Source organism: Crinia signifera, chromosome 8 (assembly GCF_055691185.1).
Source record: "Crinia signifera chromosome 8, ASM5569118v1, whole genome shotgun sequence".
NCBI classification, from domain to species: domain Eukaryota; kingdom Metazoa; phylum Chordata; class Amphibia; order Anura; family Myobatrachidae; genus Crinia; species Crinia signifera.
Window position 1 is genome coordinate 140,381,477 of NC_139224.1, and position 27,444 is coordinate 140,408,920.

The 27,444-nt window shown below is 44.4% G+C and overlaps 1 protein-coding gene across 4 annotated transcripts in view; it reads left to right on the plus strand.

Moving 5' to 3' along the window:
- Positions 1-27,444, plus strand: part of COP1 (COP1 E3 ubiquitin ligase) — a 162,275-nt gene that overhangs the window by 100,882 nt on the left and 33,949 nt on the right. For all 4 annotated transcript variants that reach the window (XM_083157267.1, XM_083157268.1, XM_083157269.1 and 1 more), the window contains 4 exons: positions 3,694-3,810; positions 15,049-15,166; positions 17,186-17,310; positions 19,650-19,810. In XM_083157267.1, coding sequence (XP_083013393.1) covers positions 3,694-3,810; positions 15,049-15,166; positions 17,186-17,310; positions 19,650-19,810 — 521 coding nt within the window. The remainder of the gene's footprint in view (positions 1-3,693; positions 3,811-15,048; positions 15,167-17,185; positions 17,311-19,649; positions 19,811-27,444) is intronic.

A 27,444-nucleotide genomic window follows, 5' to 3' on the forward strand; every position in this document is an offset into this window, starting at 1 on the left:
CAATCTGGTATATGCCTTCCAAATAATGGTATAAAATTTTTTGTTTCTACCTCCTCTCTTTACCGCGCCAACAGCACCAAGGACAGATCTGGAAGCCTCAGGGTGCAAATGAAATACTACCACATTTATTATACAGACTCAACGTAGACTTGTGGAGCAGGAAAATGCACAAACAGAACTGCCTGCTTCCTCAGCGGAATAATTATACGTACTTCATAATCACAATGTCTCCTACTTCCCACAGTGCATAAATATTATAAAATGGGGCGTCCATTTGATTGTGGGAGATTTAATCAAATGCAAAGCGCTATGTAGTCTCAACCATGTTTTTTTTTTTTATTGCCTTACAAGTAAGCGCTAATGACTTGTATTTGAAATATTACAGGCTTTATTTTAAGATTATAAACTCAGGGCACAAACAGTGGGCAATGTTTGGAATTTGTTTGTTTTGTGGAAGGTCGTTAAATGGTAGACAATTAAGCTGTCAGTTACAATGCCGTGCGATTCAGATGCTGTTAATACTACTGCCGTAGCGTTACGTCGATGTTACGATGTCCACAGCATAAATGTCGGCCACTCCATACCGAGCCATTATGTTTTTAAAAAAGGTTATAGATGAAAAAAAACATATCATAGCGACTATATTCATTAGTGTATATGTAAAGGTGCCCATACACTAGGACGATTCCACGGTGATTTCACCTATTCCGGTGAGAAATCGGAGGAAAGGTGTCAATCGCATGTGTGACGTCGGGTCAGAAGCGATGCGCGGTCTCATGAGCCTGAAGATTGTGTGTGCTGCACTATAGATATATTGCGTCGCCAAGCGTATGCCAGTGTTGTCTGGGATCTCGTGAAACATCGAATGCAAAAGAACTGCATGCATTGGGGTAAATGTATGAAGCTTGGAGAAGTGGCGTCGACCCCCATAAAGAACGTTATGTGCAAGGTGATAATGCACCAGCCAATCTGCTCCAATATGTAAATTAACAGTTAGGAGCTGATTGGCTGGAGCATTATCACCTTGCACATAATGTTCTTAATGGGGATAGATACCACTTATCCCAGCTTCCTACATTTACCCCCATCGTGTCATATGCAGTCCTGCAATTAGCTCCTTGATGTACTGTTGCCGCGTTTAAACCTAACGGCTACATGAAGTTGTTGCTTTTATACCTAGTGGTAACAGGAAGTTGCTGCTTTTAAACCTAGCAGCGACAGGAAGTTGCTGCTTTTAAACCTAGCGGCGACAGGAAGTTGCTAAATGCTCTCTCTGTCTGCAACCAGCAGGCTATTTCATTTGCTCCTGGTGTTTATGGACTTTAGCTGTGTCTAATATCTTACAGTACTAAACATCCTGAATTACTTTTTAGAGGTCTAAACTGTAAGTACTGAGCATGGACTAAGTGTTGGATTATAGAAAAAATGGAATCGGTACATCTGTCAGGTCTACAGTCATTAGGTCGACCCCACTTGGTCGACTGGCAGGAAGGTCGACCTGACTTAAGGTCGACATGGGCCAAGGTCGACATGACTTAAGGTCGAATTTGCATAAAGGTTGACATGAGGAAGGTCGACTGGTCATAATGTCGACATGGGTTTTCCACTGGTTTTTTTACCCGAATGTCGACACAGTCGACATGGACACAGTTGGCAATGAGAATCGGACCCTCGCATCGCTCGCTTCGCTCGCAATGCTTCGGGCACGGTGGCTCGTTTCGCTCGCCACAGCTTTAATAACCTCCTCCACGCCCTAGTGGATGGTAGGGCATGAAATACCGCCTGTCGGCACATGTCGGCTCAAAAAACAGTGAAAAACCCATGTCGACCTTATGACCAGTCGACCTTCCTCATGTCGACCTTTATGCAAATTCGACCTTAAGTCATGTCGACCTTGGCCCATGTCGACCTTAAGTCAGGTCGACCTTCCTGCCAGTCGACCTAGTGGGGTCGACCTAATGACTGTAGACCTAAGTTCATTCTAATAGATGACCGCTTCCCGAAAAAATACATACTATGGAGATGTATCAAAGTGTGTAGAGAGATACAGTACCAACCAATCCGCTTCTTTCATTTTACAAGCTGCATTTGTTAGCTCTCCACATTATCATTTTTAAAGCATTACTAACCCCCACCCCCTCCCCTATTAACATTATAAAAAGGATTATACAGCAAGTAGCATATGTTGGTAAAATGCACATTTTTTGTTTGGCTTCTTTTGTAGGTGTAAGGGGTTAAGTTTATCGCTTTGGTCTGAACTGCCTGAGACGTGTGTCATCATTAAACGACTCCATCAGCTTCTCACTCATTAGGAACACACAGCTACAGGCTAGGGTATATTGTCAGATCAGACTTTCTCATTGTTTAGTGGGGAGATGTGAAGGTTCATTGCGCAAGGCTGATATTCCTATGCTGTCTGCTAGCATTCTGTAATGGAGCTCAGTTCTTGGCATCTATTACATCTGGAAGGTAAAGGTGTGCGAATGCAGCCTGAATGCTAAATGCTCTCCTGACATTCAGTGCTAGTGGCTGTGCATAGCTTTACATCTGTGGTCTGTAAGAAGTGTGAGTGTCACACCGATGTATAAATGGATTAGTTGTAATTCCGCACGGTACATGTTTACTCGTGACTTTTTGTCAAAGGCTGGTGGTGATCGGAGTAATATAAATAACCCTACTGATGAGAAAGCAAGAATGTGTAAGGACCAATGAGTTAGTCCACTGGCACAGCTGCTGGAACAGAATTGCTGCCTTGGCAGAATGTTATACAGGGTTGTCAAATAAAACACAGGTCATCAGACTGACGTTCTGTCATTAACAAGTGAATTTCTATTGAGCTGCTAACTCATTGACTTCAGTCCCTATAGTTCCTTGCAAGTCCAAGTTTGCTGCATTTTTAAAATGTCTCTATCTGCAAGAAACTCCTTGTTCACTGTACTGGTTGAGACGGCTTTAAACTCCATTAACTATAGACTCCATATTAAACTGTTGCATAGCTAATACCGCAGTGTGTCCAATCTGCTGCTTGTGTGACAATCTTTTATGGTAGGGCTTCTTTTTTTTGTCTGAGGAAGCATCTTCAGCTGGCCGTACACTACTGCGATTTGGCTGTGGATCAGGATAAGAATTCTGGTGGAAAGTGGCCAATTCGCATGTGTGTGATGTGCCGTGTTGGACCTGCTGCATGAACGATATAATTCTTCACACTGTCCCCCACAGCAATCCTATAAACATTGGCCCCCTACCAGCTGCGGCTGGTGGCAGTCTCTACAGCTGTGAGGAGCACCACTACTTGGCTGGCCCAAGTGCTGCCGCTCAAGCTGACTTGGTGTGCATAGCCTATGAGTCACACCTCAAGAGCGCAAGTGCTGCCTGAGCCCTAGACTCTGATGCCAGGCAGTGCACGTCACACAACCACTGGCGGCTCTCTAGTTGGAAACCGGTGATCTATGATACTGTGGTTTAGATCGGTTCCTCTCTATGATCTTGTCCTTACGCTCTTTGTATATTGCTGATCCTTATACGATGTCATGGGTGTTGTACACAGATGCAGTAATGAAATCTAAGGTGCTGGTGTTCCTGCGTCATTTTTGTACTTTCCTCTGTGCTGTGTATTTCGCTCCAACTAAAATGCACTTAGCAAATCGCACATTTAAATAACGTGTTTATCTTTCTTTTTCTTCTCCCGTTTAGTTAAACTGTGGTCCACCAACTTGGATAATTCTGTTGCTAGTATTGAAGCCAAAGCCAATGTATGCTGTGTTAAATTCAGCCCCACCTCCCGCTATCACCTGGCGTTTGGCTGTGCAGGTAAGTGGCACCTTTTCTTGTCCTCTCACATTTAACCTTTAGCCTTATGTTTATTTCTCCTGTCACTCAGCGGGCAGTTCAGTCCCCAGTTATGTGAGTATGCATTGTACATATTGCTGGGCGATACAGAAGCCCAACATTGCCGATTTTTTTTTTTTTTTCTCTTCTGCGGTACAAGGATAAACCTGCCATGGTTTGTCATTGCAGCAGGTCTACAAAACCAATTGAACATTGGCATCTTGTGTCCATAGTGCAGTATTGATTGCAAAATGGGATGGTGGAGTAAAACACAAATAGAAATTTAGTGGCTTCACGCAACATTTAACAATGGGAAATGTCTGTAAATGTGCTTCTCTAAAGAGCTGGTTCCATAGTCTGCAATGTATACAGGTGATACGGCGCATCAAGAGTTGTTGGGGGGAGAGCCACACCGGTTACACTGTCACATCGGGTCCAATTCATAAGATCAGAATTCGGCCCCAGCCCTGATGATCTGGGTTTGCGCATTTCTTCACCGAACCGCTTTGGCAAGTTACGCACTCGCTGGGTTGTTTGTTGTGGGGAGGGAGGGACGGGGGCGCAAATGGCACTGGAGCAGGGGAACGCCCAGCATTTTACGGGCGTTCCTATAAAAATGCTGGATGTTTCCTTGGTAATGCAGGTGGGCTGATGCCTGACGGGGCGGGCTGCTGACATCACAGCATGGTACGGTGGGAATTCGGCGGTGGGGGGTGTTTGGTGGCGCGGTGTTTCAGCGCTTGGTGAGCAGCGAGTTTCCATGCTTAACGAGTCAACCAGAATTGGTCCCATTGTCCAACCAATCAAACTGCATTTATCTTAGTTGCATTTAATTAGGGTTTTTATCAAGTCACATGTACATTTTGTATATTATCTGTTTTCCCCCAGTTGCATATAGTATATAGTGTTCATTCAGCGTTTTATCTACGCAAACTGCACCTACAATATATACTAGTGAGTCTCACAGATTGGGGCTGTGCGTCGTGCAAGACTTAGTTTCACATACTGTAAGGGCCATTTGTAATATCCACTATCCATGTGTCGGCATGTTGATTTGCCGACAGTATTTAGGTTGACAGTGAATAGGTAGACAATTTAAAAAAGTTGACCGGCTTTATTTCGACACAAACAAAAGGTCAACATGAAAATGGTCAACACAGGGAAAGGTATATCAAATAGAGAGGAGGGGGTACTCCTAAAAGTCTAATGTGTAGTCCTCCAGCTGTGTAACTACCCAGTAGACTCTGCCACAGTTTTAGCCTGCCCCAATTAAAATGTTGCAGAGCATGCTGGGATGTGTAGTTCCACAGCAGCTGGAGTCTTTCTGCATGTTGAATACCCAGATGAAGCTATTTATTCATACTGCTATTGTGTGTAAGGGATGACTAACTGGGTCTGCATTGACTTGCTGATGCCAATGTGGCTGTATTCGGGTGACCACTTTAGCTGATGCCAGACTTGCTGTCTTCAGATTCTTTTTGATGGCTACAGGTGACTAGCTTAGACCACTAGAAGCATCCGTTTCCCTCGTCTTCTAGCGGTGTCACTTCTGAAAGGTTAATGCTTTCCTCTGAAGGCTCTGGGTGTAGTTTATACAGCTTAATGCGTAAGTTTGTGTCAGTTGATGGATAAAGGCACTCGTCTCTGTGGTCTGTGATTATGTCGCAAGTACATAAACGCTGCAATCTGCAGAAGTGACTGGCTGAGGATGTCTCCCCAGTACTGAACAAGCTTGTCAAACCTTTTGATTGGTCCCCCCACCCCATTCAGAGACTCTTGCAGTTACGGGGCTGCCTGTCGTTTTGGGTCTTTGCATGCAGAGATTGGGGCTGTCCGCTGTGACTATCTTTTTCGACAGCTTCTCAAGTAGCTCGGATGGAGCTTGCTTTCCATCCATCAGCGGATATCACCGCTCCGCTCCTGCCTGGTCAGCTGCAGCAGACCGTTCATATCGAAAAGCCAAGGATTACATGTTAAGCCTTCAGTAAAAGGACTTTTATTTTCACTTTTTTAAGTTTTTTTCAAAGAAACTTTAAACTGCTTTCTGTATTTGGGTTTAGAAGTTACTGTAAGAACTTAGGACTGTATCTGGTCATGAATTATGGGTTTATCACCTTATGCCATGTATTTATTCCGGGAAACCGCTCCTTTATAGAAGTTGTCTCTGGCAGTTCTTGTAATTCATTGTTTCACCTAGTGCAGCCGCCAATAGAGTACTGTAAGGTTAAATCTTCTAATCCGTCACTTACTAAATCCAATACTAAAGTTTACCGATACTGAACCTTACTAAATCCACTGACTGTCAGGTCTGCTGTAATCACTGCAACAAGGGCAGGAGCTTGCCGTTTTTAAATCCCCCAAAAATGTGTTTAAAGGATTTGGCAACATGTCTGCTGAAGTAGGCAAGATAAATAGGCATCGGAAGGATTTGTGAGCTAGATACTCTCACAGTGTGTGTCTGCAGCACCTACGTAAGACGAGGGATGAGGATTGCATTCTATGTACTGTTGGAGGGTAGCATTTTTTTAAAAGGATGGAAAAAAAAAACTATAGCGTGGTAAGGGTATATTAAGCTGCACTAAAGACCTAAAAAAAAAAAAAAAATAAGATTAGCATCTTCTCGGCAGTCGGAAATGTATCCGGCTCCCTGGCGATCCCTAGCAAGGCAGCTCTGTATTTTTCAGCGGTTATTATTTTTTCCCCCGCACTTCCCCAGTGAGTGCGTCGCTCTCTTTCATTGGCATTTTTATCGCCTGCTGTGTCAAAAGCATTTGACAATACAATTAAAAGAGGGAAAGGGCGCGTGCCCCCCTCCCCCCTGCACTTCGTGTCAAACCCATTATCTAGAGCCGACTGAATGTCATCTATAACCTCAAGCCATCACTACGGCCTGTCAAAAAGAAGGTTATATAGGACAGGACACGCACTGTTCAACGCCATCATTTCCATGTCCTGTCCAGGCCGCCCTCTGTGCCACCGTTACTAGCACGGACTTGTAGCACACGGCCTTTAGAACCTTACTTTGAGATCTGTAATTTAACCAAGGTTCTTTTTTGCTTGTATAGCGGTGAACTCCAGGAATATTAAATGACTTCTCACTCCTACTGCCAGTTTTATACTCGCTGGTCTTTTTTTTTTTTTTTTGTGTAAAACTATGTATCTTAAACATCAGTGTCATTTGTATGCCCTTTGAACAAATTACTACTTAGGCTAGCATTAATTCCAATTTATGAGTGCACACAGCCATGTAATATCATACATTGTTCAACTGCAGGATACGATAACCTTTTTTTTTTTTTCCCCTCTACATTGAATATCACGTAAGACTACCTAAGTAACCAAAATAAACTTTTGCATCCGGTTAGTAAATTGTGTGGCGTAAGTAGGACTAAATTGGTGAATTTTATATAGAAGCTTCACATGCGTATATATGCGGTCGAGAGTAAGACTGTGTCTAGGTCAACATGCATGTGTCGACATGGCAATGGTCGACACCTGGAACAGTCGACGTGGTTTTGTTTTTTTCAGGGTTTTGGTTTTTTTACCGTGTCTGACTTCCTACTTTACTATCTGTGTGGACATGGTGAGTGAAGCGTTCCACCAATTTTTAATACACATGATAAAATGTACAAATGGAACCATGAAGAACTCCTATTGGCAGTCTACCATTTGCTGGGTTATCCTATTACACATGATTGCTGATGGTGATTATTAGGCTTGCTTGGAGCCACCCGTGCTGCGACTTATCGGACTTATCGTTTCACTATCTTTAGGCAGCGAAATAGTACTGGGGTGACAGAACACACAGGTTTCACTGAAACTGTGTGTTTTTCGTGAAAGCTTATAATTTTTTATTGACTGATCGAAAATCAGAGAAAAGTGTGAAAAAACAGTTTTTCACACCCAATGTTTTATTCTGCATAAAAGGATGCCGCTGTTGCACAGTAACTATAATGCTTATAATTTACATTTCTGCACTGTCCACGGTTATTTTGCATAGATTTTCCTATTGCTTATACCTCTAAACATAGGTGGACCAGATGGCTGACTGACCATGTCTAATAGACAGTCAATAGTTTGACGACGAGAGTTAGACGTTGACGACGAGAGTTAGACGTTGACGGCGAGAGTTAGACGTTGACGGCGAGAGTTAGACGTTGACGGCGAGAGTTAGACGTAACCGTATTAAAAGGTCTGATATTATATACTGTGTCTTGGAAGGGTTTGTTGGTACAAACACACACTAGTGAATGTTGTAGGTTTCCCTTTTAGCTTTGGTTGTTGGTTTGGTGGTCCTTATTCTTCCCATTGTTCTGAGCGGTCGCTGCTGTAGTGGAACCATTAAAATAAACATTATCCCAGCTGACTTGGTAATAAATTAACTCCTGTGATTTACAAGTGATTATCCTCAGGCCGCAGCAGGAGGCGGCCATCTTCCTTTTATAATCCTCCTTTTCCTCAGCAGCTGTAGACAATTTACTTTAAGCTAGGTTGAATTATTAGAAAATCGCACATCTATAAGGCCACTTTGGGTTTTGTACTGTCCAGTATACCAGCTGCATAGTAGTGTAAATACCTTATAATGTCTACAAACAAAAACAGACAGACAGTGGTAGCGTGCGAGGGCGCTGCTCACAAGGTTACAATCTGCAGGGAAATAGAATTTTTTTTTTTTACTTCAGGATAAGTGCAACATTGGTCTACTTTGGTTGCAAAGGTCCTTAGTCCGCTCTAACATCCAGTCACTCAGCAGTGTTGGCGGTGCACGTAAAATTACAAGAGTTGTGTCACGGTTCCAATTATTTGCGAATTCCTGTGCTATCATACACTGAAATGTAGGGAAAGATAAATACACCCACATCTCTGGTAAGGAGGCTGCGTTGTCAAATTGTAAATATGAATATCGTCAGACTACACCGCATCTTATTTGGGTGCATTTCAAATGTTGAGTGAAGTGTAACAGATGGTCCCGAGTTGGTTTTCTGTGCTGTAATAAAGCAGGATAGTTTTTTATTTTATTTTGTATTAGGTTTACTGGTTTTGGCGCATGTTAGGCTGTCATTTTAGCTTGTCTACTGTGCCTCAGGGAATGTCTGACACCACAGAGGTTGTCTGTCCTCTCTATGGGCATTCCTTTGCTTCCAGGCATGTTAGGCTTACCGATGAGCTTCTGTTTTCTGCCTTTCTATTAGTCTTGTCTTTTTTCTGCTATTGATTATATTGGATCAACTGTTCTGGACTTTTAAATTCTAACCTAGTAAAAATTATCTGACCTTAATCCTATATGCCTAATACTGTATATTCCTAATGTTAACATATATTTAGCTTTAAACATTAATCATTTTGCCGATCATGTGCAGTGCCTTGCAAGGTCAGACCTTTGGGAGAGCAGGGCATACCTAAAACAAGGATGTGGTCATAAGGTCTACAAGCATTCTGTCAACCTAAATATCTAGACAGGCATTCGGTCGACTCAAGCATTAAGTTGACGTGAGTTTTTCATGTTTTTTTATTTGTTTAACCAAAATGGTGTTTTTTCATACTTGACTATCCAAGTGGGCATAGAGTAAAAATATAACAGTGCGCCAAACGTAGCAAAGTACCGTGCCCAAAGCATGATGAGCGAAGCAAGCTATGAGAGAGGACGTGGTACACTTATACAGTGCCCATGTCGACGTAGACCCAAGTCATCTTTATGACCCAAGCCCCCTAAAACCGTAGGCAAAAAGTAAGGATGTGAAAACAAAATATATGGAAATTCTAGTTCATCAGAGCTTACAATCGAATGTGAAGAGCTATTTAAATAGTCTTACCTGACTTTCCTGGTTTATGAGCTAATTTCTCAGCATAACGGAGATGGTCTCCTGTTCCACGTAACCGCCCCTTATCTTCTCCAAGAGCCTCATGACCATGTTCTCGAGATGGGTAAGTTTTCACACCGCACAGTAGCTGTGGCCTATTGCAAGGGTTATGGGTGACTAGATACAGCTCTCTTAAATTTTTTCCTACGTGTATTTACTAAAGTGTGTATTTACTAAAGTGTGTGTTTATAGAAGTGGAGATGTTGCCCATAGCAACCAGACATATTCTACTTATTTACCGAACACCTGTGGGAAGATGAAAGCTGGACTTTGATGGTTGCTATGGGCAACATATACTCCCTAGGCTTCACTGAGTTATGGCATAACGCAGTTTAAATAATTTATGGTGTGTGTGTATATATAGTGTATAGCAGAGAAAATTCAGGTTCCGGTCTATTTTTTTATACCTCTGTATGCCATCCCGTGAGACACGTATAAAGGTTGTGATTATGAACTTTACATTTGACAATGTCATCGCGGTTTGTTACAAAGGCTTCCGATCAGAACGCTAACACGTAACATTACGAGGTACCGAAATGTCAACATTGTCATAATGTTGACAGGTTTTAAATGTACATTTCGGGGTTTGGTATTCCAGATCGTGACATTCAGAATACCGCCAGAATCCTGATGGGGGAAGTACTGCAGTTAGGTACTAGGGGGAAGGTTAGTCTGTGGGGTGAAGGGTTTGGGTAGGAGTTAAACTGTAGATGGGGAAAGGCTAAGGTTAGGCTGTGGGAGGGGGGTTCAAATTCGTTCTCATTTCAGACCAAATATTCAACACCTGTCATAAAATCTGTATTTGTTGCTTCTCAGATGGCGAGCTAGCTCAGTACTGTATTTACCATTATACAAGTGTGTTTTTTCCCCATTTATTGTTCATTCGTTTCAAAAATGAGAGCAAACTGTTAGATGGGTTTTCTTTATACAATCCGATCTGTGTACATACTTAATTCGTGTGATGTATTCGTAGTGTAGAGTAATTATTTTACTTTCACGATGTTTATATATCTGTTCTAATTTGTACCTGTTCGGTATTTCGTTCTCCTATTTCACTTGCAACCCAGATGGCATCTTTCTTCCTTTGCTTTAATCTTCTGGCGACTAGGCCCATATGGTCTAGAAGCGGCGATGTCTCTTTAAAGCTAGACCAGCTGTTCCGTTGCTTTTTCCCCATTAATGCTTACAACTGTCATTCAGCTCGCTCAGATTGATGTGGGTAGGGAAAAAGCAGGGGCAAGAGAAACCAAACTCAGGCACGGAACACGCTGCTGTAGCAATCAATTCATAATTAAGCAACTCATTCTAGCCAGCAAAGGAACTATGCCGAAAGGGATAGAGAACGATCGAGTGTCCAGCCAGCACGTGCCGGCACATCGTGTCCAAGCTGGGATGCCAGGATGCAGAGACCTGCCTCATATCAATGGGCTGGATCTATTTGCCCTGGATTGCACACATTAGAGCAGATTGGGAGCAAAACACTTTTTTTTAAAAAGCGGTTTACGTTCTAAAATGTTCATTTCATTATTTGCTGTCTCTTTTTAGGTCTGTCTCTTGTTTCACTTTGTCGTACTCTCATATGCTAGAAGTGCACCTTAAACTCTCACATTTATTCCCGTTTCCACTAATGGCTTAGTCAGCATGAGAGGTTAGACATCATTCCCTGTTGAAAGACTCTGCTGCTGGCTTTAATCTTGCCATTTTATTGTAGCTCTCACAAAGCTGTGATGGGGAGGAATCAATATGTATTTGGAATGTTGAGTAGCGATTGTTCCTGCGCGCACTCAGCGGGTTACGGTGTGGACAGATTAACCATTTCAGCGGTTTTGGCAGAGCTGTGCCTTTTGCACTGAGTTTACATTGTCGTCTCGTCAGTGGTGGTCCCTAGCTGTCATTCTGCTGGAAGCAGAGCACAAAATTAAGTCCATCTTGCCATCAAATCATTGACATAGATGTGGTTTTAAAGGAATTATGCCACACGCTTACAGGCTGGCTGTTCTTCAAGCTTTGTGTGAACCTATCATTTTACAGGTAATGCTGGAATGTTAGACGCTGGCGGCAGCCTTTCTTACAGACAGCAAAAGGTGAATCCTGCAGAACTCTTAAAGGCGCACTTACCCGTGTATTTGTCTGATGTGCGTGTTAGGTGACGGACCTATAATATTCAGTCCATTTGTTGTCCTTACCCGTTCTACCCATTATCTACTCTCAAAACTGGCCTCTTTGGCACAGATGCACAGTTCAACTCAAGCCTGTTCTAATTGCACCAGCATTACGTGCATGCAGCTAAATGCATCTGTTCTCCCCATGCCGGCCTGCATCTCCATGAATTGTACTGACTATTTCTTTATGCTGGTTTGATGCCAGTCATTGGACAAATGCACCGGCCCCATCTGTGGTGCAATCAGAAACAGGTGGAATTCTGCATATGCATTGTGAAGGTTTTCCTACATGCCGGTTCCCCCACCCCACACACACATTACCACCCAGTAATACCCTGTCAGCAGTAAGCAGGGATCAGAGTTAGTTGTGTATGATTCTGCTTTGACCATGATTGTTGCGTCTGCTTGGATATGGAGCATTTTATGGTCATATCCAAGCACACACCTGAGTGGCCTCTAGGGGTCACTGGCGGTACTTCACCTTATAGAGGTGAGGAGTAGTTAGCCATAGATATTGTGCAGAGTGACATACTGGTGAGGATCGTTCTAATGTTACTGGGGTAGGGTGAGGACAGGAGGCTATCGCGCAGCCTGAAGTTCCCCTATGCACAGGCAAGTAGGCATTGTTTAGGGTATAGATATCTAGGGTCTGAGGACCTTATTATATTTAGTCTTCATCTTTATAGAGAGAGATATCATTATATTTATTTATTAACAGTTTCTTATATAGCGCATATATGTGTGTGTGTGTGTGTGTGTGTGTGTGTGTGTGTGTGTGTGTGTGTGTGTGTGTGTATACATCAATGGGTATAGAACAACCTAACCTGCAGCCAGATCAGATCATTGGTCATTATTTCTGGAGATGCTGATGGTCTAGACCAGTGGTTCTCAAGCTCGGGCCTCAGGACCAGGCACAGTTCACGTTTTCCAGGTCACCCGACAGGTGCACTCATTACTGACTGACACATTTTAAAAGTTTCATAGGCGGAGCTAATTATTTCACTTGATTCTGTGAAGAGACCTGCAAAACATGCACTGCTTGTGGTCCTGAGGACTGAGTTTGACTACCTGTGGTCTAGTAGAGTTACCTGTCCATGCGAGAACAGGGTTACATATGGCCTGAGTAATGCCATAATACTGTATGAAATGTGGAGTGGAGGCGTGCAGAAGCGGAAGATTGCATTGTATAGAGCATGGGTCTTCAAACTGCGGCCCTCCAGATGTTGTGAAACTACAAATCCCAGCATGCCTTCCCACAGTTTTGCTATAAGGGAGTGTTAAAACTGTGGCAAGGCATGCTGGGATTTGTAGTTTCACAACATCTGGAGGGCCGCAGTTTGAAGACCCATGGTATAGAGGGAGAAGCAATGTTCTCCCATCGCACCAGGGTATTATGGTAAACGATATAAAGCTAATGCAGGAAGGTTTGGAACCAAACCACCATTTTCACCTTATTGTCGTGAGCCTGAACATGCACCGATTTTGGTGAATTCACTCACATGCCAATATGGGCAGCATCCTAATGGGTTTTGATCAGAACAGTTATTCCACACTGGATTCTATGATGAGGTATTAACACGCCTGTGTTTAAAAGTAAAGTTCATAACTGCAGCATGTCACTGGCAAAGATCTGTAAGCTCAGCTCCCGGTCTTGGATGAGGTCTCCTTGATTTTTAAGAGGGGTTATTTATTTCTTATGAAAGGCTTACCGGAAGCCCTTACCCTACAGTGGGTTTTACTGACTTTGAATTGAAGTGTCACATTGTTAATGTTATTGTACAAAGATTTCATTAAATTCTTGCATATGTACAAGTCCAAATTAATCATCTTCAATTTTTGGGGGAAGCAACCCTAGAGTCCATGTAAAGCTGGAGACACACTATGAGATTCAGTCCAATCTTTCTAGTTGTAATAAAAATCTGGTAATATACACGAGCAAATAAAAAGGGACCAATTCCTTTCAAACCCTTTAGAAACAGACAAAAGGAACATGCAGACAAACTGGATTAAATTGGTTTAACGAAATGGCTTTATCCAAACAACCATGTTTGCCCATTTCCCAGCTTTCAGGAACAAACGGCCGATTGTCATTTGCTCCCTGAAATGACCAGATTTCAGTTCAACCAGAAAGATTGGACAGGTGGTCTTTTATAAGGCGGATATACAGAATTATCTGTATATAGTATGCACTTGTTAGAGGTTTGCCAATACCTGGCATATTGTGCTTTGATGAAAACATTGCCACTTTTAAAGTACTCTGCAACAATTTTGAAAGTGGAAGGTTTTTGATACGGTCATTGGGTCAATGACTGAAGGTCGACACTTGAAACAAGTCGACAGGACTAAGGTTGACACAAGCACTAGGTCGACATGAGTTTTACCAGACTCTTTTTTTTTTGTAGCCGACATGTGCCGACAGGTGGTATTTCATGCCCTACCATCCAATATCGATTTTGGGAAAATAAAATAGTGTACCGAGCGCAGTGGTACATTTTGCCCGGAGCATGGCGAGTGTAGTGGTACACTTTGCCTGTGTCAATGTCGACATTCGGGACAAAAACATTCATAAACATGTCAACCTTTGGACTGTCGACCTTGCCATTGTTGGCCGAATGCTTGTGTCGACCATCCAACCCTATTGACCTTAACCACGTCTACCCAATCACCCATACCCATTGCTACAGTTGAGGCTGTTTGTTATGCCAGCAAGATACAGTGTAGCACTGGGGATGAATGTATGGTATATAGTGGCTGAATAGGAATGACCAGCTTGTCTAGAACACTTTAGCACTTGCCTGGCCTCTAAGTTAAATGCTCCAGTGTATCAGAGAAATGTGTTCCGCGAACCCAATCATTGGAGAGCACAGGACAGCGGCCAAGAAATTGGGTTCTGTTTAACCCAGCTCCTCTGTCCAGTTGCTGCAATCAATCTCTGCTAACTAGCCTATGTAGCCCGCGTCCTCGTAACAAATTATCCTAGAACGTGTTTTGCTATAAGGTGCTAATTTTGATTTGTTGTTACAATTTACAAACCCAGCATAAAAAAAAAAATGTATGTAGCACTAAAAATCTATGATTTAGTGCCGTCATTAATACAATGTTGGAAAACTGACCTGTATCTTGCAGAAACCGGCTTTCATTATTTAGCGCTCATTTTTCACGCATGGCGATTTTAACGCTTTGTTTTCCATCCCTAGATCACTGTGTCCACTACTATGACCTCCGGAACACTAAGCAGCCCATCATGGTGTTTAAAGGACATCGCAAAGCAGTCTCTTACGCCAAGTTCGTCAATGGAGAGGAGATTGTTTCTGCGTAAGAACATTTTAGACTACATCTCGGAAATTAAAGTTGGGAAATGTTACCCAGGATATTATTTTCAGAAGTTTCACACAACCCTCGGGACACCGTTTGTAAATGGGAAATTATTTTTATTAAGACATAAGCAGTTTTATAAAATGACTGACTGGTGCAGCAGTGCATTCTCTTTATGATTGTTACAGGCTCCACAACAATTAATTGGGGTAATGCCTTTGATTGGCCTTCCGACCTATGCATGGAGACCTACAGAATGTCTCCATGGAGACCTACAGAATGTCTTCCATAGCTTAAACTGAAGTGCCGCAGCCGAATAACTCTCTGCTGAAAACAGTGGGCAGGTTAATGCCTGTGCTAATTATCAACATCCTTCTGTGGTCTCTGTCTCTAAAGAGCACATGACCTCTGTACCCCATATATGGAGCATCTGGTCACATATACACATTTATTAAGGTTAACAGTAAAAGCTGTCTCAAGATAATTATTTCATGGGCCTTTTACCCTTTGGCTGTAATCTGTTACGTCATCTGAGGATGACCGGTCACTGTACAGTATTTCTTCCTACAGTACCATGTAGACAATGATTAGACACTGCAAATAGATGAACGAGATTTTGACATCTGTACTTTGACGGTCCACCATGTACATTGATTATTGCAGACACCCTGTTTGACAAACTGTGCTCAAGTTCCTTGACGTCAGCAGCAAGGCGGTATGTTTTGCCTTAAATACAGTGACCAGTGCGTTAGTAGATTGGACAGCTGTGACGCGGAAGGAGGTTGAGCCAGCCTAGAATGCACTCGTCACTCCAGTTCATGCCATTGGTTCTTACTGGGGTTAGAATCTGCACTCTGAGCTGGCCAGTTTATCTAATTTTCTACACCAGTCCAGCGTCGCCCTGGAAACATGACAAGTGGCATTGTCGTCCTGATAAAAACATTTGTCGTTTCTGTAAATCTGCCACAATGTAGGGAGCACAGCGTAATTGAGAACATCATTGCAAACCTACTGAGAACAGCTCAACAACATAACACGACCACCTTCATGCTTTACTGTAGGCACTGTACACTCTGGCATCAGATGTTCTCCTGGCAATTGCCAGAACTTTTCTGATCTGAAGTGTAAATCGGGATTCGTCAGTTACCATTGTTCTATTTTGCATATTTTGTGTCCTTTATAGCACGTAAGCGCTAGGCTACATTCTTCGTTGTTGTTGTTGTTAGAGGTGTATGAGCAACTGCTCTCCCATAATATCCAAGAGCATGGGGCTCCCTACAAAGGCCCTTCTTCAGATCTGATTGTAGTACAAATGTGTTTGGAAAATGGGAAAAACCATGTGCACTGCAGGTGGGGCAGATGTAACATGTGCAGAGAGAGTTAAATTTGGGTGGGTGTGGTGAAACTGAAATCTAAATTGCAGTGTAAAAATAATGCAGCCAGTATTTACCCTGCACAGAAACAAAATAACTCCCCCAAATCTAACTCTCTCTGCACATGATACATCTGCCCCACCTGCAGTGCACATGGTTTTGCCCATTTTCCAAACATTTGTACTGCGATCAGATCTGAATAAAGGCCAAAGTGTTCTTGTGGAAATAGACACAGTAGCGGCCATTTGGAAGTCGTATGCATTGTTCTTATGGAGCTCCTTGGTTAGCACTCTCTCAAGTCCCTGGGTTCCAGTTTTGGTGGTCTTCCAGGGCAAGCTGTATTCCTGCAATGACTGTTCTTGAGGCTATCAGGAAGGTCCCTAAATTCACTAACATACACCTCCGGTTGAGCAGTCCACAATGATCCCCTCTTGAAACTTGGTTAGCTCCTCTCGGCAAGCCATATTGTTAGTAACTGTTCTAATCCGTGCCCCTCTAAACCTTTTATACCTTCATCTAGCATAGGGTTGTCCAGTCACTTTTGTCTAGGTAATATATTATCACTAGGTATTATCTGCCACCCTAAACTGTTCTACACTCACTCTTTGCGGTATGTAATGCTTAAATATTTACTCCTATTCCTTAGGTCAACAGATAGCCAGCTGAAGCTGTGGAATGTTTCCAGGCCCCATTGCCTACGCTCCTTCAAGGGTCACATTAATGAAAAGAATTTTGTTGGGTTAGCGTCGAACGGAGATTATATTGCCTGTGGTCAGTATTTCTTCTTTGGTTTTCCTACTATTTTGTTTCCTATCAAATGATTAGACCGGAGAACACAAAGTGCATGCGGTTTTATTCTAAATTTACTCTTTCCTTTATTTATCTGAAGCCTTTCTTTTGATTTTGTTTTTGGAAACCTCATTGTTCTTTTAGATGTTCGCTAGATGATATTTGGAATTAAGCGTTCAGTACATAGTTATTTTTATACAGGGTTACTATAAAAGAAATAAGCACTTTCAACATTTTATATAAACCAAAGTATTATTCATAGTCTACATACGCACATGTATATGTAGTATATCCATTCATTTAAGTCCAACATTAAATAATTTATCAAAGAGGGTTTGTTCCTCCACTTCCTATAAGTGTAAATGATCTGAAGCAATACATCACAGAAGCTATTGCGAGTGTTTGGAACAATTTGGATCATCATATTCACGTGTTGTGTGAAAAAATGCTCACACGTAGAACGTTTGTAATTTAGTCCTTGAAACTTAGACCTGTGCTCAATATTCATATAAGTATACTAGCAAGCAAGTTCAAAACAAATGCTTCGAAAGCTAGTCTGCTGCCTTGGGATTGCCTCTGTGTTTGTGCATGTGTGAGACATATGTAGTTTCCCTGGTACTTGTTTCCTAGTAGGGCGCCCAGTACGCTAGCGTACAGGGCTATTCTCCGTACCAAACCCGCATCTCATCGCATGGGCCATTTTAGTGCGGTGCGATGCGATTTTTTTTAATGTAATTTATTCACTGCTCGGTTAGCCCCAGGGGATCGCATCGCACCTCCCGCAATGAAGCTTTAGTCACACTACCCCACCCCCCCTACTATCCACTCCACTCCGAAGCGTGGCGAGTGCAACGGAACGCGTCCTCCCGACCTTTTCATATCCCCACTATCCACGCCGGCGTGGAGTTGACTTTATATAGTGTGGCGAGCGCAGCGAGGCGAGTGGACGCGGATTTCTTTACATGTATTCCGCATCCCCTCGCGGGGCTCGTCATGCTTTGGGCTCGCTGCGCTCGCCACACTATATAAAATCAGCTCCACACCGACATGCATAGTGGGGGTATCAAAAGGTCGGGAGGACGCATTCCGCTGCGCTCGCCACGCTTCGGGGTGGGGGGGTCAGTAAAACCTCATTGTATGTCATACAAGTGTGTAGCGAATAGCATGGGGGTTTTGCAGCATGCAATTTTGCAGGGGGTTCGATGCGATCTGCTGGGGCCAACAGAGCAGTGAATAAATTACATTAAAAAAAATCGCATCGCACGGCAGTAAAATGGCCCATGCGATTTCAGTACGGTTTTGTGCGTAAGAAAACTGGGCACCCTGCTAAGAAACAAGTACAGTTTCCCTTGCTGCCAACAGATGTCAGTGTTTCGGAGACACACAAACGGACACTAGACACACAGAGAAATATATATAGTTTTTACTAAATCAATTTTATAAAATGTTGAAAGTATCTTTTCTAAAGTATAATATCAAGTACAAAAGTATATTTTATAGTAACCCTTTATTATAGTGCTAACATTGAAACCGAAGTATTTTTTTCTCCTATGGGTAACCTTAACAAACCAACAACATCATTTAACGATGCTGCATATAGGAGAAGAAAGAGGCCCACAAGGTGATCTGACCTGCGAGTCACCACATGGCAGGACAAGAAGGGCTATTTAACGCACAAGGAGGCTTGATGTATGTGGATACATCTGTAGAGTGGTTCCTTAGAGTTTCCGCACCATTACAATGCCCCCATACATTTTCCTAGTACAGGCCCAAGTGCATTTATACACAGTACATTACTTTATCTTTCTGAGTTTGCAAACATTTGTTTGCATCAGACAGATTTTTCTTCTGTGGTACAACGCTCTTGACTCAAACGTATATAGTGAAGGGTGCAGTAGCGTAGTGTGTATAAGCCAAGAATTTACAATTCTCTTTTATCCTTGCATTTGAGAGTTATACATTGTATTATCTCATTCATATGTTTTTTTCTTTTTGTTCTGTAAATCTATCTAAAACATTTTTCAAATCTCATCCAACATGATATGTGCTAACTTGGATGCGGTTAGTTGACGTGTTAAAGCGGATCACTCACATTTCCCAGCATGCTGCTTCAGCTTTGGGAATAATGCATGGGCAGACATTTGACAGAAGCAAGGGAGCTCTGGCAGATCCCCCACTAGTTTCGGTTTAGTAGTCCTAGTTCTGTGCAGCGAGAGAAGTTTATTCTACATCACTTGTCACATTTTAGTGCATATTTCTCCTTTCGTACATGTGTATCGGACTGATTATGTATGTGTGTGGTTTGTTTTCTTCCACTTCAGGAAGCGAGAACAATTCCCTCTACTTGTACTATAAGGGACTATCAAAGACCCTACTGACATTTAAATTTGACACCGTTAAGAGTGTACTGGACAAAGATCGCAAAGAAGATGACACCAATGAGTTTGTGAGCGCTGTGTGTTGGAGGGCTCTTCCTGATGGGGTAAGGATGCTTTTTGTAACCATCTCTGAATGTTCTGTGCATTATTTAGTATTCATCAAATATTTCTGGATGCATGTAAGCGTTGATGTATCATTTTTGGAAAACAAGTTCTCTGAAGAACCCCGACCTTCTTAAAATAAGTACTTATTACTCCTTTCACACGAAAAACTATCCATCTGCAGGAGTCCCTTGAATGGAGGCCAGTTGTTGGGCATCTGCCAGCACGTGATACAGTGTGCTGGTGTAGAGGGTGGGATTTGGCCACTTCCATTAATTGGAGGAATTTAGGGTCATTGTACAAAGCTTTTATTTTCTGAAACTTTATGAAGGCCATATTGTATTCCATTGCATTACTTCCTATTCCCAACATCGAGGACTTGTCTGGTTCAGGACATTGAGTAGCAGATCGATGTTCCACACAGTTTCCAACACAGAGGTGGGTAGTCTATTAAACGCGACTGCTAATTGCCTGCACCGCAGTTCTTTAATTAGCAATAAATACCCTGCAGACTATTTATTTTAAACCGCACAACTCATGGAGCTGCAAGGTCAAGTTCACATACAAACCCACAAAATGAGGTCGCACATGGGAAAACCCCCATTTACGTGGAATCAGTGGGTTTCTGTTCTTGTGTCCCAATTTTAAATGAATCAAATAGCCTTACCCCACACCGCAGAACGTTTGCCAGCAATTTTTTGGCAAGATAACACCGCAGCTAATTGAATAACCCTGCACGGGGCATTTCTATATGTCTATAGCTAAATGGGGCCGCACTTCGGAAAACATTTGGTAAGGCCCTTACACCGCTGAATGAAGTCCAGTAAAATCAGTGGCGGTTTATTGTTACATTTTAGAATCCTTCAGTGTTCCTTTTGGTTGAAGTATCGCCACTTCATGAACGCCCTCTTAGCCAACCTCACCGCTGATCTTTAGCGAATGCATAACCGACTCCATTGTGCTGGAAAATAGCCAATATTGTTTTGCCTTCAGATTCCTTTCTGGCACATTGACATTCAGAGTATTCTTACAGCTGCTTCTTATATCAACAAAAGGGTTCAAAGAGCTCTGTTAAACATACGAGGCGATGGCACTGAGAATTGTGCATCTTGTCCCTTTTATTCCTCCTGCAGTGATGAATATAGATTGGTCTGGGGAAAAGGAGAGTTTGGCTGTTTTTAGATGTTTTGAGGTTTTTCCTATATTCTCACCGCACTGGATTTTTGCAGTAGCTGCTCTTTAAAACAATAGTAAAGGTGTTGCTGCTCCGATGGGCATGACTCTGCATATTAATTTTCTCTGCCCCTCATAATCGTTAGGATGAAGCCAAGTAATTTGCTGGCTGTTTGTCTGAAAGAGTTCATTACTGCAGATAAGGTGATTGAGGAGGGGGTGGGGGGGGGATGATGCAAGTGCTGAAAGTACTACAGAAGTAATATCAGTGCTGCGATCAGCTGTTAGATTTAGATAAAGAATCGCAGCAGAAAATTAGCTTAGGTAGAGGTTAAGGTGACTGGAGGCTTTAGTGGCTGATTGGAAGGCTTCTCACAAGGCATTGTATCGTAAATTAAGCCTTTTTATATGAGGTTTCGGCATTGCGTGAATGCTGTGAGGACAGAAGCCAGTTTCTGTGTGTTAATGCAATGTCATTACTTATTCTTGTGTTAATGTTGTGCACAGAGGTGAATTTTCCACAAGGCGACCTAGGCCCCAGCAGGTCCCCAGGGACCCCACCAAGAGATCCTGGTCATCCAAAATGTTCCCAGAGGAGCGTTGTGTGACTGTCGCGTGACGTTCTGACATCACACAATCCTGCCCACACTCCCAAAGTCCTTTTGATGTTCTATGATGGGATAAAAAAATGTTTGGACTCACAAAATGGTCTCGGCCGCTGTATGCGGGCAATCACTTTTCAAATATGGCACAGGTATTCAGCCGCCTTCCAAAACACAGCCTGATTCAGATTTGTATACAATGCCGATGTTGATTGCCGTACCAAGCTATTCGATCAGTGTTAACTGCAATCAGCAGCAAAATATAGTGCTATGGATTGTTTGTGGGGGGGGGGGGGGGGGGGGGGGTCTCAAGCCGGTATGTTGTACTACTACTATGCTGCAGGGGTGTCACTGAGCTGGGATATTGGTGTATATGCAAGGGCTTCCTTAGTGACAGCATGCTTAATAGCGTAAGAGGGCGTTTTAAACCCTTTTGAAAAGAAGCAGGATTTCCCCCCAAGTTATCTTGTTTTCATATAGAACACGGGTTGAATACAATTGTTTTCTAATCTATTATCTTCTGAATAAGAAAGTAACAACAATGCAGGGGACCATGACCACTAATATAATAGGCTATTCCATAATACACCTACTAGGGCCTGATTAAAGGTTCCAGGTGCCCTAGGCTAATACACATGTAGCTCCCCTTGTAATGCTGCTAAATACACGTGTATGGGCACCTAGGGACCCGCCAGTGTGCATGTAATGAAGGTTATACAACTGGCATGTAGGATCTAATGCTTGTGGCCTGGGAAGGAGACTTTAGGCTGCGCGTCTGGCACAATGTGCATAAAGTAATGGTCCTATTGGCACAGCCATCTGGCAGTCTCCTAAAGAACTTTACCCCCACACTACATTGGGTGTTGGCTAAGAAGCATGAAATAAATTAGGCCTTCATTTTATTCCCGGTAGCCACTTGCAAGGCACCTAGTGTCAGATATCAATATTTACAGCTATTGCCTCATTCACAGCCACTGGCTGCTGGGCTCTGGGCTCACAGGAGGTATTAAGCATGCTCAGTGGCGCCAGCCCGGCAGTGATACGCTGCACTGTCAGGGATTGCCGGAGGGGAGAGTTAGGGCTGTTTCACACAGTACGGTTCCTGCCGCACGGTGAAATCCCGTACGGCCAGGGAGCCGTGCCGCACTCAGCAGTTGTGAATGGACACTATTGTGTCCATTCACACGGGACGGCCACGGCCCGGCCGCACGGCTGCAGCCGGATCCCCCCACTGGAAGGGACGGCTGCCGGGCTGTGGCCATCCCTGCCATTATAAAATTCTGAGTGCGGCGCGGCTCCCTGACCGTACGGGATTTCACCGTGCGGCAGGAACCGTACTGTGTGAAACAGCCCTTATGCCCCTTCCCACTGCAGGCTTTACACGGTAAAATGCCGTTTTTTTAGCCTTTTTAAACGGCTAGAGCTGCAGTGGGAAAGCTCCAGGTTGCTTTACACGGGTAACAAATACCGGTTTTTGTTACCCGTGTAAAAAGCAGTGTTTTTAACGTGTAAGAGCCGTTTTTTCGGCAGTGGGAAAGGGGTAGCCCTTTACACGTTAAAAAAAAAAAACGGCATGGGGTCCCCCCCCACTGCCGTAACCAGCACCAGGCTGAAGGAGCCGGGGCTGGTAATAAAAAATCAGGAAACCCGACAAATAGGGGTTCCCTGATTTTTTACAACCAGCCCCAGGCTCCAGGTCCGGGGCTGGTTCCCAAAATACGGGGGACAAAATGACTAGGGGTCCCCCGTATTTTAAGAACCAGCCCCAGGCACAACCAGCCGGCAGGGTAATGCCACAGCCGGGGGACACTTATGATATAAGTTCCCGCGGCCAAAGCATTAACCCTACCGACCAGTCAGCCTGGCCAGGGGCCCTGGGGGAGTGGGGACCCCCCCAATAAAGGGGTCCCCCCCTCCAGGACTTACCTGACCAGGCTGAAGCCTGGTGCTGTCCTCGATGCCCCTGGGCGGTGGGCATCGAGCTGATGGTATGGTGTAAAAAATAGAATAAAAACCATTGTCTTTTACTGGTGAACTATGAGTCCCAGCAAGCCTCCCCCGCAAGCTGGGACTTGGAGAACCACAAGTCCCAGCCTGCGGGGCATTAAAGGGCCCGCTGGGTCTTGTAGTTCCACAGTAAAAGAAAGCGTTAAATAAACACACTGACACACGTGAAAAATAAAAGTTTAATACATACATAACACATACATACTGATACTTACCTATCTTGAGCCCGTAGGTAGCCCTGGTCCTGATGTCCTGGTCCGTGTCGGCGTCTGTATCCATGTCGGCATCCCTGTCGGCGACGGCGTCGGCGGTCCGGAGTCCGAAGAAATCCATTTGGGAAGCTGTGGAAGGAAACCATACTCACCTGTCCCAGCGCGACGTAGTCCAGGTAAGGTCTTTGCAAAAAAAACAAACCGACACCCGAACCAAGCGAACAGGCAGAGAGCCGCACGGTGTGTTTACATCGTGCGGCTCCGCCCCCGAATGCCGCTATTGGCCGCCTTGCGGCCAATAGCGGCATTCGGGAGGCGGAGCCGCACGATGTAAACAAACACCGTGCGTCTCCCTGTCCGGTCTGGTTTCGCGTTCTCGGTTTTTTTTTTTTGCAAAGACCTTACCTGGACTACGTCGCGCTGGGACAGGTGAGTATGGTTTCCTTCCACAGCTTCCCAAATGGATTTCTTCGGACTCCGGACCGCCGACGCCGTCGCCGACAGGGATGCCGACATGGATACAGACGCCGGCACGGACCAGGATATCAGGACCAGGGCTACCTACGGGAAGAAGATAGGTAAGTATCAGTATGTATGTGTTATGTATGTATTAAACTTTTATTTTTCACGTGTGTCAGTGTGTTTATTTAACTCTTTCTTTTACTGTGGAACTACAAGACCCAGCGGGCCCTTTAATGCCCCGCAGGCTGGGACTTGTGGTTCTCCAAGTCCCAGCTTGCGGGGGAGGCTTGCTGGGACTCATAGTTCACCAGTAAAAGACAATGGTTTTTATTCTATTTTTTACACCATACCATCAGCTCGATGCCCACCGCCCAGGGGCATCGAGGACAGCACCAGGCTTCAGCCTGGTCAGGTAAGTCCTGGAGGGGGGGGACCCCTTTATTGGGGGGGTCCCCACTCCCCCAGGGCCCCTGGCCAGGCTGACTGGTCGGTAGGGTTAATGCTTTGGCCGCGGGAACTTATATCATAAGTGTCCCCCGGCTGTGGCATTACCCTGCTGGCTGGTTGTGCCTGGGGCTGGTTCTTAAAATACGGGGGACCCCTAGTCATTTTGTCCCCCGTATTTTGGGAACCAGCCCCGGACCTGGAGCCTGGGGCTGGTTGTAAAAAATCAGGGAACCCCTATTTGTCGGGTTTCCTGATTTTTTTATTACCAGCCCCGGCTCTTTCAGCCTGGTGCTGGTTACGGCAGTGGGGGGGACCCCACGCCGTTTTTGTTTTTTAAATTCTCCCCCCCTATCTTTACACTGCTTAAACGGGTTTTTAAACGGGTAAGTGTGAATGTGACAAAAACAGCTTTTAAACGGTAATTTACCGTTTAAAAGCTGCAGTGGGAAAGAGTCTTTATGGCTCTTACCCGTTTAAAGACCCGTTTAAAAAAAACGGGTCATTACCCGTGTAGGCAGTGGGAAAGCAGCATCAATGAATCTTCTCAGTATTGCCTCTCCTGTTCTTTATCATTTGGCTATATTGGGCAGTGTTGCATTTTCCTCTACTAATGACATTTTTACTTTATATTGATACAGCAACAAATGTTGCAGCATTGTGTATGTTATTGCAGAGAGAACAAGTATTGGCAGTGTGTAGAATACCAATTACACTCGTATGATTTTATTAAGTAGAACACTAAATACCATGGAAACCTCTTTTTGGAAGGTATATTTTCAGTTCTGTATTGCGAGCTAACCGAACCCATTCATATAGTGCAGCAATAATTACAGTGTGGTTAATCGCTCTGGGAGAAGGTGGTGGAATTTTTCCTTACAGACAGTGATATGTAATTTTGTGGCTTTAGATCTGAAGATTCTTATGTAATAACATGAAAGATATGAATATGTTGCATTTTTAAAGCCCCTGTGAAGCATTGGTACTCTTTACCTAGAACGGCGCCCGCGATTAGCATCGCGGGCATCGGGGGTAAAAAATCGCGGGCATCGCAGGTACATAAAAAACGGGTGCGACGCGATGCCCGCGATTTTCCCATAGGGATCAATGTTAAAAGTCAGATTGGACGCGATTTTAGTGTTAAATGCCTCAATGCCCGCGATTTTTACATAGGAAACAATGTTAAATGGGCCACAGAGCCCTAATAGTCCCCCTGAAGTCTTAAATGGCCCCCACAATTTTTAACGCCACCCCACGATCAACGTGAACCCGAAGCGTGGCGAGCGCAGCGAGCCCGCGAGGGGCGGCGGTACGCGTCCTCCGACCTTTTCATACCCCCACTATCCACGTCGGCGTGGAGTTGAGAATAGAATAGTGTGGCGAGCGCAGCGAGCCACCGAGCCCGAAGCGTGGCGAGCGGCCGCGGATACCTTCACAGTTATACGCGTCCCCTCACGGGCTTCACAGGTGTCCGTGGCGACGCGGACACCTGTGAAGCCCGCGAGGGGACGCGTTTACCTGTGAAGGTATCCGCGGCCGCTCGCCACGCTTCGTGGGGTGCCGTTAAAAATTGTGGGGGCCATTTCAGACTTCAGGGGGACTATTAGGGCTCTGTGGCCCATTTAACATTGTTTCCTATGGAAAAATCGCGGGCATTGAGGCATTTAACACTAAAATCGCGTCCAATCTCACTTTTAACATTGGTCCCTATGGGAAATCGCGGGCATCGCATCGCACCCGTTTTTTAGTGCATGCGATGGGTGCCGTTCTAGGTAAAGAGTACCGAAGCATTTAATTAAGTTGTGTGTGGCACCCTGCAAAAAGCTTAGCGGGAACACTACTTTTAGTATGTAGATGTGACTTCTGTATATGGGATACGGTCATTGGGTCCATCCTATTTAGATGACCCTTTTGGGTCGATCACTGAAGGTCAACCACTGAAATAGGTCGATAGGGTTGGAAGGTCGACAAGGTCAAGGTCGACTCAAAAGGTCGACCTTAGTTTTTCTCTTTTTTTCTTTTGAGTTGACATGTTCCAACAGGCGTTATTTCATGCCCTACCATCCACCAGGGCAAGGAGGGAGAACAGAATGGTGTGCCGAGCGCAATGACACTTTGTCGGTGTCCATTATTTTTCTGTAAAGTTTTCTGGTTTTCTACCATATTTTTGTTTAATTGGTTAGTTTTTATCCGGAAACATAACCCGACCTGGATATACTTTGTCCAATGCCGAAAACTGTTATATCCAGCGGCCACAGAAATACACTGCTACGGACTATATAAATATGTGGCTGAAAAACCAAAGGAACCCACAATAGAAGATAAAGTAACAGCATCCAGATGATACAGATGGAGCCAGCTATTCTACCGCCATCCACCGCCGGGGGGCGGCTACTGCCAGGGGCGCGCGCACGAGAAGTTCGCGCACCCAGTGGCAATGGAGCTTGGCGGGGGTCCCCGCTGTCACCACCGGTCACCCTCGCCACCCGACCTGAGACTTCCCCCCCCGACACCCCCCCCCCCCCCCCCCCAAACTGGGCAGCGTCTCCCTGAAGCGGAGACTGGCAGTGAGACGCTGCCCAGCAGCCGTGATACTGGGACACGCGTGAGTCCAAGTGTCTACTGCTGGCGTACGCCAGAGAGGAGTCTCTGGCGAGCGCCGGGCAAAGATAAAGCCGGCTCCATCTGTAGATCTACAATGTCTAGATAGACCATCAGTGGGGCTTCAGCATATGA